The sequence below is a fragment of the Mustelus asterias genome, chromosome 21, assembly GCF_964213995.1.
Source record: "Mustelus asterias chromosome 21, sMusAst1.hap1.1, whole genome shotgun sequence".
NCBI lineage: Eukaryota > Metazoa > Chordata > Chondrichthyes > Carcharhiniformes > Triakidae > Mustelus > Mustelus asterias.
The window spans coordinates 66,928,078-66,955,313 of NC_135821.1; the positions used below are offsets into that span (position 1 = coordinate 66,928,078).

At 43.6% G+C, this 27,236-nt stretch overlaps 1 protein-coding gene across 1 annotated transcript; it reads right to left on the reverse strand.

Moving 5' to 3' along the window:
• Window positions 1-646: 646 nt before the first annotated feature.
• Window positions 647-27,236, reverse strand: snrnp40 (small nuclear ribonucleoprotein 40 (U5)). Its single transcript, XM_078238084.1, has 10 exons — window positions 27,014-27,236; window positions 22,395-22,524; window positions 20,115-20,208; window positions 17,337-17,502; window positions 14,954-15,076; window positions 9,455-9,575; window positions 7,926-8,008; window positions 7,050-7,111; window positions 3,259-3,362; window positions 647-1,054 (listed from the first exon to the last, which is right to left on the reverse strand). Exons 1-10 carry the CDS (start codon window positions 27,125-27,127, stop codon window positions 1,005-1,007), a joined length of 1,047 nt encoding a protein of 348 aa, XP_078094210.1. The 5' UTR covers window positions 27,128-27,236; the 3' UTR covers window positions 647-1,004.

Here is a 27,236-nt window from a genome sequence, read left to right on the forward strand (position 1 = left end):
GGAGAAAAATTGAGGCTGACTACGAAGGCATATAGCATGTCATGAAATGTACACCCGTGTACAGGCAGTCCCCGGGTTACGAACGAGTTCTGTTTTTAAGTCTGTCTGTAAGTCGAATTTGTATGCAAGTCGGAACAGTTACGGTACGGTACACATCTAGCGTCAATAAGTCAGATGTTTGTCTTAGTATATATTTTACCTAAAACATCTTAAATAGAATAATACAGTAATAATAAATGGAAATGACACAAAACTTGGACAACGCGCAGTGTTTTGAGCGTCGCGCCCGTTCGTTAGTTCGAACCATTGGATGTAACTCGATTTTTAAAAATAATAGGCTTTACGGAGGTCGGTACGCAAGTACGGGCGTTCGTAACCCGGGGACTGCCTGTATATGCAAAAACATGATTTCTGGGGCTGCAAAAATTGGGTCAGCTTGTATGCTGTAAATTATGGTATATTTAGTCTCAAATTAACAATTAATTAAATATTCAGAAATATAAAAACCTGTGTATAATATAAAATTAAATATAAAAACATGTCGCAGTATCAATGTAACTGTGAGGAAAATAGAAACCTGATTTACAGTCTGAATGGTTAAAAAGCTGAGTGTTCCAAACAATAATCTCTTCGCATCCATTCCCAGTAACAGTTGTAAGCAAAAGAGGTGTCAATTTATTTCTTTTGACGATAAAAAAAAAACGCAGGTTATAAAATCGTCTGTACAGCCGCGATACAAAGGTGAATGCAGGCCAGATTTTACAACAAACTGCTCTCCACAGGAACTGTACAAACTGGTCCAGACCTCCAAAACAAGCTTGCTTCACACTGCCAGGTCCCGAAACTGAAGAGATGCTTCAAACCCATTCATGGTTGATCACTTGCCAAGTATTTATATGTTTTTCTACCCCCAACAGTACTACTTTTCTCCTCCGGCAACTGAATCTTTTCTGTGCAGCTGCCAGACAAAGTCAGACAAGTTCCTCTGCACAAACTGTTCCTCTTTACTGTATCTCTCCGATGTAGAGTCTTTTGTCACTGGATGCTGAAAGAACTGTTGGAATGAAAAGGAAATTGTAGGTTTCAGTCAATTTAAACTTTACGTCAGATGCTACAGGCCATTATAGTTAAATCAAAAACTTGCATACTCCCCAGTCTTTATTCTGAAACATCACACTCTCCTATCTGATCTGCCTATGACAATTTGATGTGATTTATTATTGTCAATTGTATTAACATTGTGAAAAGTATTGTTTCTTGCGCACCATACAGACAAAGCATTCCGTTCATAGAGAAGGAAACAAGAGAGTGCAGAATGTAGTGTTCCAGTCAGAGGTAGGGTGCAGAGAAAGATCAACTTAATGCCAAGTAAATTACAATAGCAACAACTGTAGACATTAACAGGACCATGAGACAGGGCACCAAGTTCACAATTTAATAACCAAATGGTCGCTAGTGAGATTCACGATTCCAGCAGCAATGCTGGTGAAGACTTGGCTCTGGGAAATTGTCAAATACAACACAGCTCTCATTCTTCAATTAGTTCAATAACATCTTCATGTTCATTAAAATTACTACATTACACCTGCCAACGTAAAACAGTCTGAAAGCACAAATCAGTCACGAGTTAGCTTTCCTGACCATGTTTATTTATTAGTAATTACCGCACGGAGATTTTAACTGAGGTTTTATGAATTCTAGGTAAGTGTGTGGTGATGAGAGGAAGAGGAGGGGGAAAGACGCACACACTGAAAATTCAGTAAAGGGAATACAAGACTATGCCAGGTCCCAGTCCATATTGCCAGCATGTACAGTGGCTTGTGAGGAGCAAAACCTCAGGATGGCTCTTACGCCGCTTATGCCACAGTCATGGCTAGGGACTCCAGAGGGGTATCTAGCCTCGATTGAGATGCCAACCAGTATGCTCAGGAGACATGCCAGATGCTCCCTGGCTGAAGTTGTGCACTTTTGGGTCTCCAAAGCAAGATGCCACGAACGGCAAAGGAGACAAGTTGCCAATAATATTTAAATTAGCTAAATTGTATCCACAGAATAATTAATTTTGTAAGCTGACACTGGGAAAAACACGTAATTGTAACCCTACTTTTGAAGAGACACAAATATAAAGTTTTTGAAAAATATTCCGAGAAGAGTTGGCACAGCATCGGAAAGTTGCGATTTTGTTTCTCATATCAGGCAATGAGCGTGCAGTGTAGATCCAGAGTTTAATGCCTTTGCCCAAGGCCATTTCACCAAGCTTCACATCGCTACAGCTGCCTGCTCCTACCTCATTACGATCCATTCTTTACCTTGCGATTCCCCTCAGACATTACACCTCCTGGAACATTTCTCCATAATTCTCTCAGCGTTGCCAACTCCATTTCCACCGTTACAAACTTTTGCTCTTCAAGCATACTTTTGCCTCCATCCCTTAACTTATTTCCTGTTTTTTCCCTTTAGTATCCATTTATTCATTTTGCTCCTTGAATTGCATTGGTACATCTGCCTGCACATGATAGAGTGTGCTTCTACCAGAAGGACGTGGAGGCTTTGGAGAGAGTACAGAGAAGGTTTACCAGGATGTTGCCTGGTATGGAGGGTCTCAGCTATGAGGAGAGATTGGGTAAACTGGGGATGTTCTCCCTGGAAAAGACGGAGGATGAGGGGCGACCTAATAGAGGTGTATAAAATTATGAAGGGCATAGATAGGGTGAACAGTGGGAAGCTTTTTCCCACGTCGGAGGTGACGAACACAAGGGGACACAGGTTCAAGGTGAGGGGGGCAAGGTTCAACGCAGATGTCAGGGGGATGTATTTTACACAGAGGGTGGTGGGGGCCTGGAATGCACTCCCAAGCAAGGTGATTGAGGCAGACACGCTGGGATCGTTTAAGACTTATCTAGATAGCCACATGAACAGACTGGGAATAGAGGGATACAAACGAATGGTCTAGTTGGGCACATGAGCAGCGCAGGCTTGGAGGGCCGAAGGGCCTGTTCCTGTGCTGTATTGTTCTTTGTTACTGAAACGTACAAACAACAGAAAATTCTGGAAATACACCAAGTCACTCAATCTCTAAGAGAAAAATATAGGTTAATATTTTGAGTGTCTCTGCCTTGTTGCCCAGCCTACTGAACATTACACACCCTAAATGTCATACACTGTAGAATTCCAGCAATTTGTTTCTCTAAAGCAGCGCTGGAAGTAATTATATAACTCTCCTGGGTTTTAAATTGTCGGCCAAAACAAGACACTTACTAATTGGTTCTTCGAGATGGAACGCCACCTCATTGACTGAGCCCGCGTGCCCCGGTAACTTGTACAGGATCCTTCGTGACGTTGTATCCCAGACATAAACAAATCTGAAATGAATAGGGCAATCTCTTAGCAGTGATGAGTTTTGCATCTTTTTAAAAAAATGATCTTGAACAATTTGCATTCGTACAGTGCCTGCAGAAAGCAAAGCCTCTCAGACACTTCTTCAAATTAGTGTAATCCATAGAGATATGTGGCGGTATACTGTAGCACGAAATTATCTCAATATGACACAATACTTAGTCATTGTGGCTCCGTTATTTGCAGAGTGAATTCCCACTCCCTGCATGCTTCCTAACTTCTTTAAAAAGATCAGTTTCAGAATCTGTAGACTTTTACCATAACACACGTTACCAAGCAATTAACAATCCTGAAATCAGGTTAAGTCATTGCAGTATTAAATTAACACCAATGTTTTTTGTCAATGAATAGATGTTTCAGTAAGTGTAGGGAAGCTGGTAAAAGAGGTGGAGGAGTGGCATTGTTAATCAAGGATAATTTAACGGCTGCGGAAAGGCACTTCGAGGGGGATCTTCACACTGAGGTAATATGGGCTGAGGTTAGAAATAGGAAAGGAGCGGTCACGTTGTTAGGAGTTTACTATAGGCCCCCAAATAGTAATAGAGATGTGGAGGAAGAAATTGCTAAGCAGATTATGGATATGTGTGGGGGTCGCAGGGTAGTTGTCATGGGGGACTTTAACTTTCCAAATATTGATTGGAACCTTTGTAGGTCAAATAGTTCGGATGGGGCAGTTTTTGTGCAGTGTGTACAGGAGGGTTTCCTGACACAATATGTGGATAGGCCGACAAGAGGCCACATTGGATTTGGTACTGGGAAATGAACCGGGCCAAGTGTTAGATTTGGTTGTGGGAGAGCACTTTGGAGATAGTGACCACAATTCGGTGTCTTTTGTTATTGCAATGGAGAGGGATAGGGCCGTACGGCAGGGCAAGGTTTACAATTGGGGGAGAGGTAATTATGATGCGATTAGGCAAGAATTAGGGGGCATAAGTTGGGAACAGAAACTGTCAGGGAAAGGAACTAATGAAAAGTGGAACTTTTTCAAGGAACAAATACTGGATGTCCTTGATAGGTATGTCCCTGTCAGGCAGGGAGGAAATGGCCGAGTGAGGGAACCATGGTTCACAAAAGAGGTGGAATGTCTTGTGAAAAGGAAGAGGGAAGCTTATGTAGGGATGAGGAAACAAGGTTCAGATGGCTCGATTGAGGGTTACAAGTTAGCAAGGAATGAGCTGAAAAAGGGGCTTAGGAGAGCTAGGAGGGGACATGAGAAGTCCTTGGTGGGTCGGATCAAGGAAAACCCTAAGGCTTTTTACTCTTATGTGAGGAATAAAAGAATGACCAGGGTGAGGTTAGGGCCGGTCAAGGACAGTGGTGGGAACTTGTGTATGGAGTCAGTAGAGATAGGCGAGGTGATGAATGAATACTTTTCTTCAGTGTTCACCAAGGAGAGGGGCCATGTTTTTGAGGAAGAGAAGGTGTTACAGGCTAATAGGCTGGAGGAAATAGATGTTCGGAGGGAGGATGTCCTGGCAGTTTTGAATAAACTGAAGGTCGATAAGTCCCCTGGGCCTGATGAAATGTATCCTAGGATTCTTTGGGAGGCAAGGGATGAGATTGCAGAGCCTTTGGCTTTGATCTTTGGGTCCTCGCTGTCCACGGGGATGGTGCCAGAGGACTGGAGAATGGCGAATGTTGTTCCTCTGTTTAAGAAAGGGAATAGAAATGACCCTGGTAATTATAGACCGGTTAGTCTTACTTCGGTGGTTGGTAAATTGATGGAAAAGGTCCTTCGAGATGGGATTTACGACCATTTAGAAAGATGCGGATTAATCCGGGATAGTCAGCATGGATTCGTGAAGGGCAAGTCGTGCCTCACAAATTTGATTGAATTTTTTGAGGAGATAACTAAGTGTGTTGATGAAGGTAGGGCAGTTGATGTCATATACATGGATTTTAGTAAGGCGTTTGATAAGGTCCCCCATGGTCGGCTTATGATGAAAGTAAGGAGGTGTGGGATAGAGGGAAAGTTGGCCGATTGGATAGGTAACTGGCTGTCTGATCGAAGACAGAGGGTGGTGGTGGATGGAAAATTTTCGGACTGGAGGCAGGTTGCTAGCGGAGTGCCACAGGGATTGGTGCTTGGTCCTCTGTTCTTTGTGATTTTTATTCATGACTTAGAGGAGGGGGCTGAAGGGTGGATCAGTAAATTTGCTGATGACACCAAGATTGGTGGAGTAGTGGATGAGGTGGAAGGCTGTTGTAGGCTGCAAAGAGACATAGATAGGATGCAAAGCTGGGCTGAAAAATGGCAAATGGAGTTTAACCCTGATAAATGTGAGGTGATTCATTTTGGTACGACTAATTTAAATGTGGATTACAGGGTCAAAGGTAGGGTTCTGAAGACTGTGGAGGAACAGAGAGATCTTGGGGTCCATATCCACAGATCTCTAAAGGTTGCCACTCAAGTGGATAGAGCTGTGAAGAAGGCCTATAGTGCCTTAGCTTTTATTAACAGGGGGTTGGAGTTTAAGAGCCGTGGGGTTATGCTGCAACTGTACAGGACCTTGGTGAGACCACATTTGGAATATTGTGTGCAGTTCTGGTCACCTCACTATAAGAAGGATGTGGAAGCGCTGGAAAGAGTGCAGAGGAGATTTACCAGGATACTGCCTGGTTTGGAGGGTAGGTCTTATGAGGAAAGGTTGAGGGAGCTAGGGCTGTTCTCTCTGGAGCGGAGGAGGCTGAGGGGAGACTTAATAGAGGTTTATAAAATGATGAAGGGGATAGATAGAGTGAACATTCAAAGACTATTTCCTCGGGTGGATGGAGCTATTACAAGGGGGCATAACTATAGGGTTCGTGGTGGGAGATATAGGAAGGATATCAGAGGTAGGTTCTTTACGCAGAGAGTGGTTGGGGTGTGGAATGGACTGCCTGCAGTGATAGTGGAGTCAGACACTTTAGGAACATTTAAGCGGTTATTGGATAGGCACATGGAGCACACCAGGATGATAGGGAGTGGGATAGCTTGATCTTGGTTTCAGATAAAGCTCGGCACAACATCGTGGGCCGAAGGGCCTGTTCTGTGCTGTACTGTTCTATGTCTATGTTCTAAAAAAATGTCATTGCTTCATCGAATCCACATTTAAACAATTTCTTGCACTGCTTTTCAGTGGAAAAGATGGTTTCAAATACAGTAGTCATTAAATTAGAGGTCATCATAGGGAGACAGTGAATTCAAAGATACACAGGAGGCTGTAACTTATTAAATTCATCACTTAGACCAATAAGTGGACATCATAGAATCCCTACAGTGCAGGAGGCCATTCGGCCCATTGAGTCTGCACTGACTCTTACCCAAACTTACCGTGTAACCCCACATATTTAGCTCACCAATCCCCCTAATCTATATATCTTGGGACACTAAGGGGCAATTTAGCATGGCCAATCCACCCAACCTGCGTATCTTTGGACTGTAGGAGGAAACCGGAGCACCCGGAAGAAAACCAGGCAGACACGGGGAGAAAGTGCAAACTCCACACAGTCACTCTTAAGGCCGTAACTGAACCTGGGTCCCTGGAGCTGTGAGGCAGCAGTGCTAACCACGGTGCCACCGTGCGATATAAAAAATGCACATGAATGATCATCCATTAATTTCAAACTTTATCACACATTTAGTACCAAAACTATCATGAAACAATATTTACCTGTCAGCAGATCCTGCTGCTATTTTGCTTCCATCAGTCGACCATGAACATCTCAAGAGGTTCTGCAAGGAATTGTATAATGTCAAGTTTGGCACACAGGATCAACATGCTATTAGAGTTAATACTGAGGTAATGCGACACTGGTCCCCAACTCCCAACCCAAATTATTCAGTTGAGTCTGGAGATTTGGACAAGCAACATTAACTCTTTTAAAAGGCCCCATGATGACCTTCTGTATTTGTTGTCAATATCAGATTCAAAATTAACAACCTTTGTTGAACTTTTTAAACTACTATAACCACTTAGTACAGATAAAGAACTGAAATATATCCTCATTTTCCATTCAGCCTTACTTTATGTTTCCAGATAAGGCATAAAATTGTATTAGAATAGAGTCATAGAATCCCTACAGTGCAGAAGGAGACCATTCGGCCCATCAAGTCTGCACCTACCACAATCCCACCCAGGCCCTATTCCTGTAACCCCACATATTTACCCTGTTAATCCCCTGACACTAGGGTCAATTTACCATGGCCAATCAACCTAACCTGCACATCTTTGGACCGTGGGAGGAAACCGGAGCACCCGGAGAAACACGCAGACATGGGGAGAATGTGTAAACTCCACACAGTGACCTGAAGTTGGAATCGAACCCAGGTCCCTGGCGCTGTGAGGCAGCAGTGCTAACCACTGTGCCGCCATGCCGCCCCTTGGTGACCATTTTATATTCTGCACCACAGACTGCATTCTTTTCGGACAGGAGATCAGTATTTTCAAGCAGAACATCTAAGTGCCACTGCAGCCATTTAAGAAATCATTTTGTTTTATTGAAAAGGTAATAAATACACTGATTTAATTTAAAAGAAACACACCAACCTTTTCAAAGTTATGCACATTACCCTGGAAAATTTTCACACATCTCTCTTTTGGAGCGAATGGACGGACATCCCAGACCCGCACTGTAAATCCAAACACAAAAATCAAAGTTTTGGCAATTAACTTTTCTTCAGATTTACAAACACACTGATAATTGAGGGGCAAAACTAATACAAATCAGAGAAGCCCATTAGCCCCATATGCCATGGCTTATTATGTGTTTTCTTCCAATCTTCACTTAAATAACCTTACATATAATAATCTCAATGTTAAAAAATAAAACCCAGAAAAGTTTGACCCAACATTTCAGCTCATTAGAACCAAACCAGACAGACTGGAGTTCCCAGGTACAACCATTGACCTGTGATGAGTTAGCCAATCTCAGCCGGGACATTGTTTGTAGAGCTATAATTGGCCCTATTGGCTGTGCATTTGGAAGGAAAAGTTCAATAATTACACCCATTCTTTATCACTATTTAGCAGACCTAACTAACTGAGTTAGTAGATACTGGATCCAGTCAGGATCATCCTTGGTTCAGCTGCTTCCCCCAAAACACCAACAGTCAAACAACATGATGTGTACATGGCAAAATGACCAATTATACAAGCTGGCATCAGTGGGGCCTGTGCGCGCGCAAATATCAAGACGACAGGATAGTTCGCCGTGTCATTTTGCACTCTCATCTGGGAGTCCAAAGGCTGTTGGTTCATGTCTTATACGCTTGAAGACAAATAGCCTGCAGGGTAGGGGGGTAGAGCAGGGATTTGAGAATGATAGGTAGTTCTTTCATAAGAACATAAGAACTAGGAGCAGGAGTAGGCCACCTGGCTCCTCGAGCCTGCTCCGCCATTCAATAAGATCATGGCTGATCTTTTCGTGGACTCAGCTCCACTTACCTGCCCGCTCACCGTAACCCTTAATTTCTTTACTGTTCAAAAATTTGCCTATCTTTGTATTAAAAACATTCAATGAGGTAGCCTCAACTGCTTCACTGGGCAGGGAATTCCAGATTCACAACCCTTTGGGTGAAGACGTTCCTCCTCAACTCAGTCCTAAATCTGCTCCCCATTATTTTGAGGCCATGCCACCCTAGTTCTAGTTTCACCTGCCAGTGGAAACAACTTCCCTGCTTCTATCTTATCTATTCCCTTCATAATCTTATATGTTTCTACAAGATCTCCCCTCATTCTTCTGAATTCCAATGAGTATAGCCCCAGTCTACTCAGTGTCTCCTCATAAGCCCATAGAGCTGGCACAGGCAAGATGAACTGAATGTCGTCTTCTGTGCTGTACTATTCCATGGTTTGTTGTTTGTGGGAGCATGCGTGCAAACTGGCTGATTGGTTTGTCATCTTAGCAACGGTGCTACATTTTAAGGTAATTCAATGTATGTGAAGTAGATTTGGGGCATGTGGAGGTTGTGATGGGGCATTACAGACTCTCCAGACACTTTGTATCATTCTCCCCAAAAATGTTGTTACCTCCTGTCCTATTTAATTATTTAATACTCTCAGGGGTCTTTTATTACCTGTATTGTCCATAGAATTAGAAAGAAGGTAAGAGCCATCTCCACTTAGAGCCAAGCCAGTCACAGAGTCCGTGTGACCACGCATGGTATAAATTAACTTGTTTTGTCGGAGGTCCCAGACCTAACAGAGGAAAAACAAGTGGAACTTTAAAATAAATCTAATCAGTCAGCAACCTGCCAAACAATATTCAAGTATATTCTCTTTTCTTAAAGTTCCAAAATTAACTGCAGTAGAAATTAATTTATTATTTTTGCAGTTTACGGCAAAGTGAATTTCATGTGTTAGATTTTCTACTACTACTACGAGTTGCGTGGTTTATGTTAGAATGTGCAAGTCTCCCTAAAATTTTACAAATCTACCCAAGGATTTTGTAGAGCTATGCCTTGGCTATCTCTATTATCTGTATTACTAACTGTTTTAAACAGTGTAAACTCACCCCAAACACTACCAATTTACAAAAAAACTGATGCATGGATTCCGGCACAGTGGCACAGTGGTTAGCGCTGCTGCTTCAGGGACCCAGCGCCAGGGACCCAGCGCCAGCGACCCAGGTTCGATTCCCGGTTTGGGCCGCTGTCTGTGTGGAGTTCACATGGGTTTCCTCCGGGTGCTCCGGTTTCCTCCCACAGTTCAAAGATGTGCAGGTTAGGTGGACTGGCCATGCTAAACTGCCCCTTAGGTGTCGGGGGACTAGCTAGATTAAATGCATGGGGTTATGGGGATAGGGCCTGGGTGGGATTGTGGTCGGTGCAGACTCGATGGGCTGAATGGCCTCCTTCTGCATTGTGTGATTTGTATTTGTATATCCATTGTAGGATTCTATGATTCCTCATTTTTGGCGGACATTCTGAATGACCTTTCTTTCACAGAATAGGTTCGAGCAATATCCTAAACAAAGCAGCTTGGGGAACAAAGAAGCAGGTCATGACCCCTTTAAGGCATCGCAAATCCAGGGATTCCTTCATTCATCCCATTTCCTCCCCATTCCACTGCCTCTCCAAGTTCTTCTTTTTTTAAAAGCAGTAATGAAGGGTCAGCAAATTGAATGAAAGATTAAGCTTACAATAAATATACCCCCCTCCCCCTGACATCTCCAACCTCAAAACTCGGGATGATCAGCTATATTTAAGAAAATGTCCATGATAAAAGAAAGGCAATTACTTTTCCAATTGCCAAATTTTCTCCTCTCCTGAGGCATGACAATTAGTTGGCATTGTACACCCTTAGGTCCCTCACCCTTTAAAATAAAGTTTATTTATTAGTCACAAGTAAGGTTTACATTAACACTGCAATTAAGTTATTGTGAAATTCCTCTAATCGCCACATTCCGATGCCTGTTTGGGTCAATGCACCTAACCAGCACGTCTTTCAGACTGTGGGAGGAAATCGGAGCACCCGGAGGAAACCCACGCAGACACGGGGAGAACGTGCAGACTCCACACAAAGTGACCCAAGCCAGGAATTGAACTTGGGGTCCCTGGCGCTGTGAGACAGCAGTGCCAACCACTGTGCTACCGTGCTGCCCGCACCCAAATGTTAACTGTTAAAATGTGCGCCTTCGTAATGAGTGACAGCCAACTTCGCTATAAAGAATACATAAGAGTTCAATTATCTTCACAAACAAAATGCACATGGGTCAAAATATACACACATCACACACTCAACATGAGTTCACATGCTGGAAAATCTGCTCTGTTTCAGATTCCAGCATCCGCAGTAACTTATTTTAATCTCAAGACATGATTGGCGGCGCGGTGGTGCAGTGGTTAGCACTGCTGCCTCACAGTGCCGGGACCCAGTTCAATTCCGGCCTTGGGTGACTGTGAGGTTTGTACGTTCTGTGTCTGCGTGGGTTTCCTCGCACACTCCAAAGATGTGCAGGGTAGCTGGGCTGGCCATGCTAAATTGTCCCTTAGAGACCAAAGACATGTTGGTTAGGGGGATTAGCAGGGTAAATATGTGGGGTTACGGGGATACTGTCTGTGTAAAATTTAAAAATGGTGGGTCAGTGCAGACACGATGGGCTGAACAGCCTCCTTCTCCAGTGCAGATATTCTATTGTATGAGTTGTTGTTGAATGATCCGCAGTGGAAAACATGGTTTAGTTTTTCACTCCTTTCTCAAAGCCAATGTAGCACCTAAACTGCCTCACTGACTGAAGTCAGATAATTCAATATATTTCAAGGACAGATCTCCCTGGTGTGTTTGGATAACTTGCTATGCCATCAAGAAAGCCATCAGAAGATTATTACCCGATTCCCCACAACAGAAGTATGAGTTCAAGTCTAAACTGCCAATCGTCACTAAGGATAGATTACTGGAAAAGTGTTATCATTCTTTGTGAAGATCTACTAAAATTAGTTAAGGGCTGAGAATTGTTCCCACAGGTGGTAATGTTACACATTGGGTCCACTGCAGCCCTTAAATAGGTGTGAAGTGACAGTTTAGGATCAGCTTTAAACCGGCAATCTGTTACAGAGCAACCCATTTCCCAAGATTATTAAAGAACGGATTGACCTTGTACTACTGTTTGAACAAAAAAAAACCTTAAAATAGAAACTGTTTTTGTTTATTTGAACAAAAGACTGTGGTGGGCAGTGTTACACCATTAGGTTTTTATACTCGATATTTTCCTCAGGCTGAGTGTCATTGGTAATTCTTACTGGTGGTCCTCGCATTAGGCATATCCTTACCAGATCCCCACCAGTCATATTAACTGAATTGGAGAAAGAACGGTACTCTAATTATCAAGGTTTATTTATCTCCTCAAATTCTAAAACAATAAAGACATGTATCCTCTGCTAAGATTGTAAACATAGTTGCTTATATCTTACAGGGCGACTATAAAGTCCTCTGACTAGACTCCCATATTTGACAGCTTCAGACTAACTGGTGAGCATATCACTGGTCCGAATTCAAGCCCACAACTTGAAACTCGGCTGCAGAGGGTCCATCGAAGGGACTAAAGAGAATTGCGATCGTGCCCCACAAACCGAACTGGTCTTCATTTTGGATGTAGCTGCCAATCAAACATTACTCTGTGCTTGAATTGAATGGATTGATCTGACAGACCCAATGTTCTGTTCCAACCACTTGGATCAATTTGTTATTGAAGGAAATTATTACTGCTCCAGGCAGGGACTCTGCTTTAGACAGGACATGTTTAATGCTATGCATTTAACAAGTATTGACGTATTGAACTACCATGCCTCCCCCATTGTCTTTGGTACACCAGGCCATAAAGTGTATACCCTGTGTGCCTTGCAGAGATGTCTAGCATTAACCAATGTTAACTTTGTGGTCAGCAAGAAAGAATCCATTAAATAAACTGCTTAATTTGTACATTATAGCACACGATTCTCCGAAAGAGATGAAAGCAAGAGATAAAGCTTCCCCATCATATCACTTTCCTGATTCTGAAGCTAGAAGTTGGGTTGGTCAATGTCAGAAGTGTGATTATTCAGATAAACGATTCAAGTAAGGCTTTTATGGTTACTCAAAGTTGTTGGCTTAAAAAGGAGAATAATATTAAAAAAGCTTATTTTTTTAGGCTTCCTTACAGAGCTCAAAATCTAAACTCAATATTAATATCTAAGCTAGGATCAATGTTCAGTGAATCCATCCTGTAACTGAATCAAGATGGCCGTGTGCAATTTCCAGCCTGTGCTGACTTGGTTGCCTTTTGCTGGATGCTGCAGGTGTCCTCAAAAACACCATGGTTTGGGGAGAAACAGGAAATGTTGGCTAATGCTTCCAGTCCTGGCCACCATCTTGATTTGATTTATTGTCACATGTATTAGTATATAGTGAAAAGTATTGTTTCTTGCGCGCTATACTGACAAAACATACCATTCATAGAGAAGGAAACGAGACAGTGCAGAATGTAGTGTTACAGTCATAGCTAGGGTGTAGAGAAAGATCAACTTAGTTCTAGATAGGTCCATTCAAAAGTCTGACAGCAGCAGGGAAGAAGCTGTTCTTGAGTCGGTTGGTACGTGACCTCAGACTTTTCTATCTTTTTCCCGATGGAAGAAGGTGGAAGAGAGAATATACACGGCGTGGGGTTCTTGATTATGCTCGCTGCTTTTCCGAGGCAGCGGGAAGTGTAGACAGAGATCTGCTTACCCCAAATGGAAATGTTCACGTGCAGATGTTTGGTTGGTACCCAGCTACAATACAGTTAAGTAGCCTATCAAAACATCAAGATTTGTTTTATTCATGCATGGGACGTGGGTGTCACTGGCTGAGCCAGTATTTATTGCCCATCCCTATTTGCTCTGGCTTGCTAGGCCATTCAAGAGTCAACCACATTACTGCGGATCTGTAGTCACATGTAGGCCAGACCAGGTAAGGATAGATTTCCTTCCTTAAAGAACCAGGTGGGTTTGTATTGACAATTGCTTCATGATCATCATTAGACTTGAGGTTTTTTTTAATTGAGTTAAATTTCACGTTGGGGTTTGAACCCAGGCCCCCAGAGCGTTCGCCTGGGTCTCTGGATTTCGAGTCGAGTAACAAATACCACTACGACATCACCTCCCATTAAAAGAATGCCTACTTGGGCAAGCTACTCGGAAAATTATCTTTCAATCAAAGTCTCAGAAAATAAAACTGAGAAAACAAATAAAGCACTCCCTCAACAATTATCCTAAAAAGGAAGAATATGCAGAGCTGTGGCGAAGTGAGGGAGTGGCACTAGGTGAATTACTCCACCAGGCACAATGGGCTGAATGGCCTCCTTCTGTGGTGTCACCGTTCTATGATTTTGGGAACAAAATGAGGGGTCCCCTAAGCAGACATCGTTAATAGCTACACACAATAGATTACAACGATCACCACTGTCACGCTAGCAGAGCCAGAACATTGGAGGATCATTGGTTATCACTCAGATCTTGAACAGTAGAACTTCAGTAGTCTACCCTAGAAAACAGCAGATAAGGTTTCCCTCAGCCTGATTCATGCAGGTGTTGGCATCCCTGCTGCAAAATAGTCAGGTGAGGTACCGTTAGCAGTTATGATTTATTGCCAACTGTAACACTGCCAGATTAGAAGTGAATCAGGATTAAAAGCGAAAACAGATTCCATACATTTTGCCCAATGATTTGACAGAGGTATTCTTTAGGTATATGGTAGGAGGGGGCCCATTTCACAAAAAGCTGTAGCTTCAGGTGATCAGTAGGTCAGGTGGTGCCTATGATGGCTCCATAAACCTTGTTATATGCATTCCCACAGGGAGCACCAGTGCCTGCAAACTGGATCCATATAAAATCTCTCAGGACCACCAGGCCAAGCGATACAATCGGCCAGCATTCAACTGCACACCTGCACTTCCTGAAATTCACCCAAGGACCAAAGAAAGAGTGAAAGAAAGTGGTGCCATTTTATCAAAAAAGTGCAACCACAAATTTTAATGCATTCTAAAAACTCAGCACTGCCATTCTGTTGATTAAATCTGACACTTTCACGTGGTTGGTGAATCATCCCAAGGAGCATCTTACCTTAATGTCATTATCGATACCACCAGAGATAATCTGATCACTTGTGTCATTAAATGTTGCCGCCAGTACTTGGTACGTGTTCTGAAACGTGTGGATAGCAGCTTTCTTTCGAATGTCCCATAACTAGGGAACCAAAAATGCAAATTAGATGTAAAAATACAAGAAAGAAAATAAAGATGATTAAAAAAGAGAAAAAACAATGGACAGGGAAGACAGAGGAGGGGGGGGGGGGGGGGGGGAAAGGAGGGAGTGCAAACAAGGGAGGAAGAGAAACAAACAAAATATAGGAGAGATGGAGCAAGTGAATGAAGAAAGGAGAGGTGGAAGGGAGAGTCCAAACTGTCAACTTGCCTCTGCTTTGTAGTATGGAGTGTTTCACAGGGAGAACATTTGCATAAACAATAACTAATTTACAAATAATACATATTAGTCCAAGATCTTGGACTTACTGAAAGCTGGCAATTTTAACATGTTTCTTTCAAACTGTGCCTTTTGAGCAATTTATACATTCCCATTAAAAGTATGACTTTCTTTAAATACCTATTTCACACTTGAGCAACAATTATACCACTCTCGGTTTTATTTATATTACCTGCACAAGCAATCTAGCCAATATATCGGCCCAGTTGGTGGGCGATAGTCTCGTGGTATTATCGCTAGACTATTAACTCAGCTCATGTTCTGGGGACCTGGGTTCGAATCCTGCCACGGTAGATGGCAAAATTTGAATTCAATAAAAAGTATCCGGAGTTAAGAATCTACTGTTGATTGTTGGAAAAACCCATCTGGTTCACAAATGCTCTTTAGGGAAGGAAATCTGCCGTCCTTACCCAGTCTGGCCTACATGTGACATCAGAGCCACAGTAATGTGGTTGACTCTCAACTGCCCTCTGAACAAGGGCAACTAGGGATCAATGCTGGCCAGCCAGCAATGCCCATGTCCCACAAATGAATAGAAAAAAGGGTTGGTGCATCACTAAAGGAGGCATCGACCTTTGTTGGGGTTCAGCTTAACAGTTGCCACCAAACTTTGGGCACACACACTCTCCCTCACATACACACATTCCCTCTCACACTCTCTCTCTCACACAGTCACACATATATCCATTGCACATACACTCTCTCATAGTGCACACTTGGGGGTGGGGGGGTAGGGAGAGTTGTTGTACTAATCCTCTCCCTCTCTCTGCAGTCTCTCCGGGGCTGGGGGAGGTGTGGAGGTGGTGGGAGAGGGTGAAGGGGTGAGGGGGTTGATGATATATTAACCCTTTCCCTCTCCTCTCTCCGCAGTCTCTCCGGGTTCCAGGGCTGGGGGAGGGTGTTGGGGGTTTGATATTCTATTAACCTCTTGAAGTTGTACAAGACATTGGTAAGGCCACACTTGGAATACTGTGTGCAATTCTGGTCACCCTATTATAAAAAGGATATTATTAAACTAGAAAGAGTGCAGAAAAGATTTACTAGGATGCTACCGGGACTTGATGGATTGAGTTATAAGGAGAGGCTGGATAGACTGGGACTTTTTTTCTCTGGAGCGTAGGAGGTTGAGGGGTGATCTTATACAGGTCTATAAAATAATGTGGGGCACAGATCAGCTAGATAGTCAATATCTTTTCCCAAAGGTAGGAGAGTCTAAAACTAGAGGGCATAGGTTGAAGGTGAGTGTGTCCAGAGGGGCAATTTTTTCACAGAGGGTGGTGAGTGTCTGGAACAAGCTGCCAGAGGCAGTAGAGGCGGGTACAATTTTATCTTTTAAAAAGCATTTAGACAGTTACGTGGGTAAGATGGGTATAGAGGGATATGGGCCAAATGCGGGCAACTGGGATTAGCTTAGGGGTTTAAAAAAAAGGGCGGCATGGACAAGTTGGGCCGAACGGTCTGTTTCCATGCTGTAAATTTCTATGACTTTGCTCAAATAGCAATTCTTGATGTATGAGACTGGAAAGTTGAAGGTGACAACCAGCCAGGTCCCATTCTCACCCGAAATGCAGTTTCTAGCAGGGAATAACAGAATGGCCAATCAAGAGCAGAAATCCTGACAACATTTCTTTTCCTTGCCAGGCACCAAGGCCAATGCTGATCATGCAACTGCAACCCTGGCTCAAATCAGTAACTTCAGCACAGATCCAAAGTTGGACTTGGGCATGTCTGGTCTGTCTGACTTAGCTATTCACTGGATAAACCCACTGAGCTATGGACAGAGTCCTGCCCCCGACCAACACATTTATCACAAGGAGAGAGGAATGCACTTCTGCTGGAATCTGTTCTGTCCTTGCGAGCATTTAACTTTCATCCTTGCAAGCTTCTGTTTTAGAATTTCTGAATTGATCCTTCAGTTTTTGTCTCAAGTATCACTAGGTTAGTGAGAGTAAATTGTGATCACCTTTACAGTTCCATCATCGCTTCCTGTACAGACTAACTGTGGTCCTCGTCTTGCCGGGTAACATGAGTTCACAAAGGAGGTATGGCCTTTCAACCTCTTGATTCTTTCGCCTGTTTCACTGTCCCACACTGCTACAGTTTTATCTGTTGATGCTGAAAAAAGCATGCTGAAGACAAAGCAGAAAAATTTACTTAAATACAAGGTAGTGTCAGATTCCAGCATATTTAGAACTTTCAGTCGGGGAGGTGATGGCCTAATGCTATTAATCCAGAAACTCAGCTAATGTTCTGGGGACCTGGGTTCGAATCCCGCCACGGCAGCTGGTGGAATTTGAATTCAATAAAACATATCTGGAATTAAGAATCTACTGATGACCGTGAAACCATTGCCAATTGTCGGAAATACTCATTTGGTTCACTAATATGTCCTTCAGGGAAGGAAATCTGCCATCCTTACCTGGTCGGGCCTACATGTGACTCCAGAGCCACAGCAATGTGGTTGACTCTTAACTGCTCTCTGGACAAGGGCAACTCGAGGTGGGCAATAAACGCTGGCTAGCCAGCGACGCCCATGTCCCACAAATGAATAAAAAAGTCAATACTTTTAAAAACTGGACACACACACACAATATTAAAATGGCTGCTTTAAATCGTGTGATCTTTGGCATTTTGAGCTTGTGTCCCTTTTGTTTGGAAAAGTAACTGAACTGGAGAAATCACTTGAGGGAACCATTGTAGTATTGCAGACTGCTTTTAAACTAGTAAGAAGCTGCTTGCCAACACAGAGTTACGTCAAAAGCCATCAAACTAGCTGCAGGTCACCCAAGCAGCCAAGTTAATAAACAGCAACACCCTGAAAGTGGGAGATTTTGTCAGAGACAGACTCCACAACCTATTCCAAATTCAAGTTCACCTTAGGTCCAACCACTATAAGAAACCTCACAGCCTGCTGAGAATCCTTTGCCTTAGGGGCGGCACAGTGGTTAGCAGTGCTGACTCACAGCACCAGGGGCCCGGGTTCGATTCCTGGCTTGGGTCACTGTCTGTGTGGAGTTTGCATGTTCTCCCCGTGTCTGTGTGGGTTTCCTCCCACAGTCCAAAGATGTGGGGGTTAGGTGGATTGGTCATGCTAAATTGCCGTTTCGTGTTAGGGGGACTAGCTAGGGTAAATGCATGGGGTTATGGGGATAGGACCTGGGTGGGATTGTGGTCAGTGCAGACACGATGGGCCGAATGGCCTCCTTCTGCACTGTAGGGATTCTATAGAAGACCTTCACTTGAAGTTTGAAGCAACAACTGCATCTAAAATTCCACAGGCCTGCTATAAAAGAGACTGAAATAATTATAAACTGTAACAGTGTATTGCCCTGACCTGTATCCAATCTCAGAGAGAGAGAGATAAGTGAGAGCGAAATGTTGTGTTAAATTCAGGCTATGTATTAATAAATAACTATTTTTAAACTCACAAAAAGCTTATTGCTGAATTTAAAAAAAAACTGGAACACTCAATCTGAGGTAAGAAAAAAGCTCTCTCTCTCACGCAACCATATGATCACAGGCAGTAAAAGGAAACATGTAAACTTTTTTTCATGGCAACAGCCTCAAATACACTTGATTAACAAATCCACGAACATTAAACCAGATTTTAACTGGGACAGATGAAGAGGGGTGGGGGGGGGGGGAAATGAAGATAAAAAAAGTATAATCTTTATGGCTTTTAAAATTTACCAACTCAGCAGCTTACTTTATTTAACTCCTTATTTATGCTCCACTATTGTCTCCTTGCATTTACTGTACCAGCTGATCAATTACTGGCCACTGTCATTCATAGCTCAAGTATGATAGATATCCAAAAAGATGAAGAGGCAAGAACACTAATGTAGGAGAGAGAGATAAATGAGTGATTAGATGCACAACAGCAGTAGGGTATGGGAGGAAGGGAAGGCAGACGCCAATTAGTTCTATCATTCTGAGGTCCATAGAGAGGATGAGTTAGAATTATTTGTTGGTGAACTCAGCACATTAAGGATAGGAAGGGGAAAAGGATGGTGTGTTTGCTTTGTTGACTCAAAGAAGCACAAAACTGTTCTGCAATGCCAGACACAGAGGAAATTAAGTTTAAGTCAGTGCCTCTGTTGGTATCATTCCCGCTCGAGTCACAAGGCTGTGTGTTCAAGTCCCACTCCAGGTCTTGACCATAAAAATCAAGGCTGACGCTCAAGTGCAAGACTCCCTCAGTACTACACTGATCAAAGGGGCTTTCAGATGTCAAACCGAGGGCCTTGTTTGCCTCCTCAGATGGATAGTAAAAGATTCCATGGCACTACTGTGAAGAAGAGTATGGGTGTTCTCCAGTCTTCTGACCAATATTTATTACTCAGTCAACGTCACAAAAACAGGTATCTGCCCATTGTCAAACTGCTATTTGTGGGAGCTTGCTGTGCACAGATTGGATGCTGTGTTTCCCACAATGCCTACTCTTCAAGAGAACTTCACTGACTGTAAAGCGTTTTAAGATAGCTGGTGGTCACGCCGAGAGTGCTACATAAATGCAAATCTTTTTTCTAATGGCACGGCATCAAGTAGCTCATTAACATTGAAGCATTTTCTCACACAAAGGAACACAGGAACTCGCCGGACTGGAAGGTTGCAACCTATCCCAATTGGTTCCAAATTTCAAACAAATGCCATTCTATACACTCTGAGGCAACTCAATCATTTGTCAAGAAACAAATCAGCTCCTTTTTAAATATGACAATGCAGCACAGTATTACAGTACCTGCCATCTGTGTTGTAATGCAGTTCCATAACTGCTCCACTGTGGCCTTTCAATGTAGCATAATTATCACAGTCTCCATACACATTCCATAACACTAAAGAGAAAGAACAAGAGACAAGAACATGAACGACCTTAAACCACATGCAAGACAAGAGTTTAAGTTTGAATTTATTTATTATTGTCATAAAGGGCTTACACTAACACTACAATGAAGCTACTGTGAAAATCTCCTAGTTGCCACACTCCGGCGCCTGTTCGGGTACACTGAGGGAGAATTTAGCACGGCCAATGTACATAACCAGTACGTCTTTCGGACTGTAGGAGGAAACCGGAGCACCCAGAGGAAAACCACGTAGACAGAGGGAGAACATGCGGACTCTATACAGTGACCCAAGCTGGGAATCAAACCCGAGTCTCTGTCGCTGTGAGGGAGCAGTGTGAACCACTGTGCTGCCCTTTCCAGCCCACCTGCCAATGGGATTGTCCGGTCCCGCTGAAAATCAATTAGAGCTTTTGGCTGAGCTGCCGAATCTTTTGCTGCAGGTCTTGCGACGAAGGGGCTGGAAATTTTTTGCCATAGCTTTTGTGCACTTACCAAAACATCAAAAAGGTGCTGTTTGATTAGATTAAGATCACTAAATTTCACAAGCATTCTGATGAGAACACTAAACACACATTCTACAAATGAGAATTACTACTCTTGCACAAGCCTTTTGGATAAACAGGCATAAGGCATGAAAAGAAATGTTAACATATGGCTACTTTAAACTAATAAACACTAAAATACTGCAGCAGGTCAAGCAGCATCTGTGGAGGGAAATAATGTATGGGAGCTCATGTGGAAAATAAACGATGTATGGGTCTCCTCGGCTAAACAGTCTGTTTCTATGCTGTGCAGACACTATGTAATAAAGTCCCAGATGACCATAGGCTGCTTCTCCCTTTTGAGGGGGAGAGTTGGCTGGTGGTGATTTAACCTGAGGATCATCACACCTCAGGCAAGGGCAAGGCTAAGACAGGCGCGCCTTCATGAATAACCTCAGCTGGTACAGGAATTGAACCCACAATGGTGGCATTGCTCTGCATCAGCTGTCCAGCCAATTGAGCTAAACCAACCCTTATTTAATGGAGGACCCACACCAATAACGTCACCTTCGTTGTTCCCTCTTCAGTTGCTGCCTTGCCTGTTGAATGTTTCCACAATGTTGTTTCCAATTGCCAGCTAGCTGCTGTTTTGCTTTTTTATTATTTCAAAATTATCAGGGATGGCTTCAATTTACAAATTTTAACAAATCAGTAACATTTTCTATCTACACTGAAACCAATTCAAATGTTTTTGCAGCTTTCCTCACTATTAGCAGTGCCTCCTGTACTGTACACCTAACAAATTACTTTTGGGATCCGTGTACTAGCTTTTGAGTAGTTTGGACATAAGGAAATCAAATTCTTTTGCACCTCCACAGTTCTGGTTTATCTGCCATTAAGAGAATAATGCTGTTCTTGGATCCATAGTGAGTGAGCTCACACGCCCACCATTAAACTCCACAATACTCTAATATCACCAAAGGATAACATATGAATGTTAGCTGCTATTTAGGGTCAAATAATTGCATCGCTATTAACAAAATAATTAAAAAGTAAAATAAAAGCAAAATACTACTGATGCTGGCGTTCTGAAGAATCATCATATTGAATTTGAAATGTAATTCTGTTTCTTGCTCCACAGCCACTGCCAGACCTGTTTTTCAGATGGGGCGGTACAGTGGCACAGTGGTTAGCATTGCTGCCTCACAGCAGTTAATGGGCGGGATTTTCCGGCCGCGCATGCCCCAAGACCAGGAATTCCTGCCTGAGCTCAACGGACCTTTAAATGGTCCGCCGGATGTTCTGTGTCGCCGGCTAGCACTGTTGCCTCACAACACCAGGGACCCGGGTTTGATTCCCGTCTTGGGTCACTGTCTGTGTGGAGTCTGAACGTTTTCCCTGTGTCTGTGTGGGTTTCCTCCGGGTGCTCCAGTTTCCTCCCACAGTCTGAAAGACGCGCTGGTTAGGTGCATTGGCCATGCTAAATTCTCCCTCAGTGTACCCGAACAGGCGCCAGAGTGTGGCGACTAGGGGATTTTCACAGTAACATTGCAATGTTAAGCCTACTTGTGACACTAATAAATAAACTTTAAACATTTTCTTCTTTTATTCCAAAATAATTAAATTTTACTTCGATCTGTCTACTTTACCAAGCCTGTATGACTGAACACAAGAATAAAAATAAAACTCACTTACATATGAGTCGGTCAAATCCAGCAGATGCCAGTGTTGATCCATTTGGGTGGAACTTGCAGCAGTAAACCTCTCCCTCATGGCCTGTTAGAAGCATTATAGGAGCTTGAAGACTTGATGTTCTTGGGGGACCCTAAATCGTTGGCAGAAAGGCAAATGAGAAAATTAAATCAGTATGAATGTCTGACAGTGTTTCCCACCCATCTTGTAACAGCTTGTACCGGCTACACAATGTACAATTGGACATAGGCCCCTCAAAACCAAACTTCCAAATGAAATTGTTGCAAAAATGCACTGCCTTCCCCTGCCAAATCCCAAAATAAAAGCACAATACAAACATAAATCAAGTGCAAACACTTGGCATAGGGCACACACCAGCCAAATTGGATATGTTCTGCTGATCCTATTCATTAGTGTTAAATTTCAAAATCAGAGTTCACTCAGCTACACCCCAACAATCATATTGCAGCCTCAGCTAAGATCATATCTGCAATATGCCTCAAATATTTGCAGATTCAGGCATGTCATGAAAAAAAGATAGTAAATAGTTGAGACCCCAACACTGGTCTCTGCAGCACACCACCAGGCACAGTCTCCAGTCTGAAAATGGTCCAATGATTGCAATTTTGTTTTCTGTTAGTTAGCCAGTCCTCTATCCACGCTAATATATCACCTCCAACACTACATGCTTATAGAACATAGAACATTACAGCGCAGTACAGGCCCTTCGGCCCTCGATGTTGCGCTGACCAGTGAAACCAATCTAAAGCCCATCTAACCTACACTATTCCAATATCATCCATATGTTTATCCAATAACCATTTGAATGCTCTTAATGTTGACAAGTCCACTACTGATGCAGGCAGGGCATTCCACGCCCTTACTACTCTCTGAGTAAAGAACCTACCTCTGACATCTGTCCTATATCTCTCACCCCTCAATTTAAAGGGCGGCACGGTAGCACAGTGGTTAGCACTGCTGCTTCACAGCTCCAGGGTCCCGAGTTCGATTCCTGGCTTGGGTCACTGTCTGTGTGGAGTTTGCACATTCTCCTCGTGTTTGCGTGGGTTTCCTCCGGGTGCTCCGGTTTCCTCCCACAGTCCAAAGATGTGCGGGTTAGGTTGATTGGCCAGGTTAAAATTGCCCCTGAGATGCGTAGGTTAGAGGGATTAGCGGGTAAATATGTGGGGGTAGGGCCTGGGTGGGATTGTGGTCGGTGCAGACTCGATGGGCCGAATGGCCTCCTTCTGCACTGTAGGGTTTCTATGATTTCTATGATGTCCTCTCGTGTTAGCCATCACCATCCGAGGAAAAAGGCTCTCACTATCCACCCTATCTAATCCTCTGATCATCTTGTATGCCTCTATTAAGTCACCTCTTAACCTTCTTCTCTCTAACGAAAACAACCTCAAGTCCATCAGCCTTTCCTCATACGATCTTCCCACCATACCAGGCAACATCCTGGTAAATCTCCTCTGCACCCTTTCCAACACTTCCACATCTTTCCTATAATGCGGCGACCAGAACTGTACGCAATACTCCAAGTGCTCTTATGTATAACCTTTAATGTGGCACCTTATTGAATACCCTTGGGAAATTTAAATACATTACATCTACTGGTTCCCCTTTATCCACTCTGCTTGTTACATTCTCAAAGAATTCTAATAAATTTGTCAAACACGATTGGTCTTTCACAAAACCATGTTGACTCTGGCTGACAGTATTATGATTTTCTAACGCCCATAATTTCAATAAAGTGGCAGTCCAAGTCAGATTGCTACACTCCGCTCCTATTATTTTAAGCTGAAATCCCACTGGTTCCCATTGCAGGGCAATTAATTACCCAATTCAAGTTTGAATTTCTCAGGCAGTTATTTGGAGATATCTGGTGGTGTGGGATCCCCAACACATCTTTGAGGTACCCCGTCCCCACCAGTGGCCTGGAGGTCAGAGGTTACAGGCCTAAGTGTTCTGCTGTGACCTCTTAGTAATGGATTCCAGCATTTTTCCCTATTTGACAGATGTTAGGTTAACTGGCCCATAGTTTTGTGATTTCTATCTCCCTTTCTTCTTTGACAGGGGGTGTCACATTTGTGTTTTCCAATTCACTGGAACTTTGCAGTGTCTGGGGAATTTTGGAAGATTATAACCACTTTCGCTGCAGCCGCTTCTTTTAAGAGCCTATGAATGCAGGCTATCAGACCCAGGGGACCTGTCAGCCTTTAGTTCTATTTGTATTCCTCCCTTTTATCAGCATAACTTTCAATTCCTTTCTCTTTCACATCCTTATCTCACTATGTTAATCTAAGATAATGCTGTGCATTGTGCATGCTCAAACAGCCTCAGTAGCCTATTGGGATTCTGATGAAAGATCATCAAACTCTCAGATGTTACCTGTTTCTCCCTCCACAGTTGCTGCCTGATCTGAAAGTAGTTTCAGCATTTTCTGATTTTAATCTCAGTGACACTGTTTTAGTATGGAGCACAAAATTGCACACAGTACTCTGGGATTGCAATGTTTATAACTATCCTTAAGTGGCACAGGAGCAGTAGGCTTGAGTGTACATGTGCACAAGTCATTGAAGCTGTTAGGACAGGTTGAGGGTACAGTGAGTGAAGCATACTGCATTTTAGGCTTTATTAATAGGGGCACAAAAGCAAGGAGGTTGTGTTAAACATGTACAGAATACTGGTTCAGTCTCAACTGGAGAACTGCGTCCAGTTCGGGGCACCCCACTTTAGGAAATATAAGAACTAGGAGCAGGAGTAGGCCATCTGGCCACTCAAGCCTGCTCCGCCATTCAATATCATGGCTGATCTTTTCATGGACTCAGCTCCACTTACCCGCCCGCTCACCCTAACCCTCAATTCATTTACTGTTCAAAAATTTATCTATTCTCGCCTTAAAAACATTTAATGAGGTAACCTTAATTGCTTCACTGGGCAGGGAATTTCACAGATTCATAACCCTTTGGGTGAAGAAGTTCCTCCTCAACTCAGTCCTAAATCTGCTTCCCCTTGTTTTGAGGCCATGTCCCCATGTTCTAGTTTCACCTGCCAGTGGAAACAACCTTCCTGCTTCTATCTTATCTATTCCCTTCATAATCTTATATGTTTCTATAAGATATCCCCTCATTCTTCTGAATTCCAATGAGTATAATCCCAGTCTACTCAGTTTCTCCTCATAAGTCAACGCTCTCAACTCCGAAATCAACTGAGTGAATCTCCTCTGCACTCCTCCAGTGCCAGTATATCTTTTCTCAAGTAAGGAGACCAAAACTGTACACGGTACTCCAGGTGTGGCCTCACCAGCACCTTATATAACTCTATGTAAAAGCATTGGAGACAGTGCAAAATAGTTCCAGGGATGAGGAACTTGTGGACAGATTGGAGGGTGTGGGTCTGTTTTCCTTGGGAGGAGAGAGGGGATTTGATATGAATGTCTGGACAGAGTAGATTGGGAAAGGTTGTTCCTGTTAGTGGAATGATCAAGAATGAGATAAATGGCAAAAGTAAGTAATGGAACAGGAGCAAAATCTTTTGTGCACCGAAAGTGATTAGGATCAGGATGATACTGCCAGAATTTGGTGGAAGCAGGTTTAATCGAGGCATTCAATGGAATTTAGAAGAATGATTTTATTTATTTATTAATCACAAGTAGGCTTACATTCACACTGCAATGAAGTTACTGTGAAAATCCCCTAGTCGCCACACTCCAACACCTGTTCGGGTACACTGAGGGAGAATTTAGCATGGCCAATACACCTAACCAGCACATCGTTCGGACTCAGAGAGGAAACCGGAATACCCAGGGGAAACCCACACAACTTGGGGCAAACGTGCAGACCCCACGCAGAGAATGACCCAAGCCGGAAATCAAACCCAGGTTCCTGGCACTGAGGAAGCAGCACTAACGACTGTGCCCACCGTGCTACCCACGATGAGAGGAGATCGCATAAAAACATATAAAATCCTGCTGGGACTGAACAGGCTAGATGCAAGAAGAATGTTCCCAATGTTGGAGAAGTCCAGGACTAGGGGGTCACAGTCTAAGAATAAGAGGTAAGCAATTCCAGACTGAGATGAGGAAGAACTTCTTTACTGAGAGTTGTGAACCTGTGGAATTCTCTACCACAGAGAGTTGTTGGGGCCAGTTTGTCAGATATGTTCAACAGGGAGCTGGACGTGGTGCTTGTGGCTAAAGGGATCAAGGGGTATGGAGAGAAAGTGGGAGTGGGATACTGAATGAAAGCAAATACTCTCGATGCTGGAATCTGAAATCAAAAGAGAAAATGCTGGAAAATCTCAGCAGGTCTGGTAGCAGAGAGAAAAGGGCGTTGAGTCCAGATGACCCTTTGTCAAAGTACATGATTCAGCCATGATCATATTGAATGGTGGTGCAGGCTGGAAGGAACAGGATTATTATCTGAAAAAGGACAAGGCTCCCTTCCAGGAGCCAGCAGGAAGGGCCGAATGGCCTCCCTCAGGGGCAGGAGCGGCGCGGGCCGATGACGTCACGCGGCCTGGCTCTTTCTGCGAGCGGAAATCAGAAACAAAACGCGGCAGAGGCTGAAAACCCGACTCCCACCCCCCCGGGCCCGGAGTCGGAGCCCCGGCCTCACCGCCTGCAGCACGGCCGCCTGCTGCTGCTGCGCCACCCCCGGCGCCGCCTCGCTCCTCGGCCGCTTGGTCGGCACCAGCGCCATCTCCTGCGCCTTGCGCTTCTGGTCGATCATCTCTGCGGGCGGCGGAGGCCTGGACTCCTCTTCCCCCGGCTTCAGCTACACCGCCTGTCCCTCCGCCTCAGGCCACTCCACCTCCCAGTAAGGCGGCCTCTCATTGCTT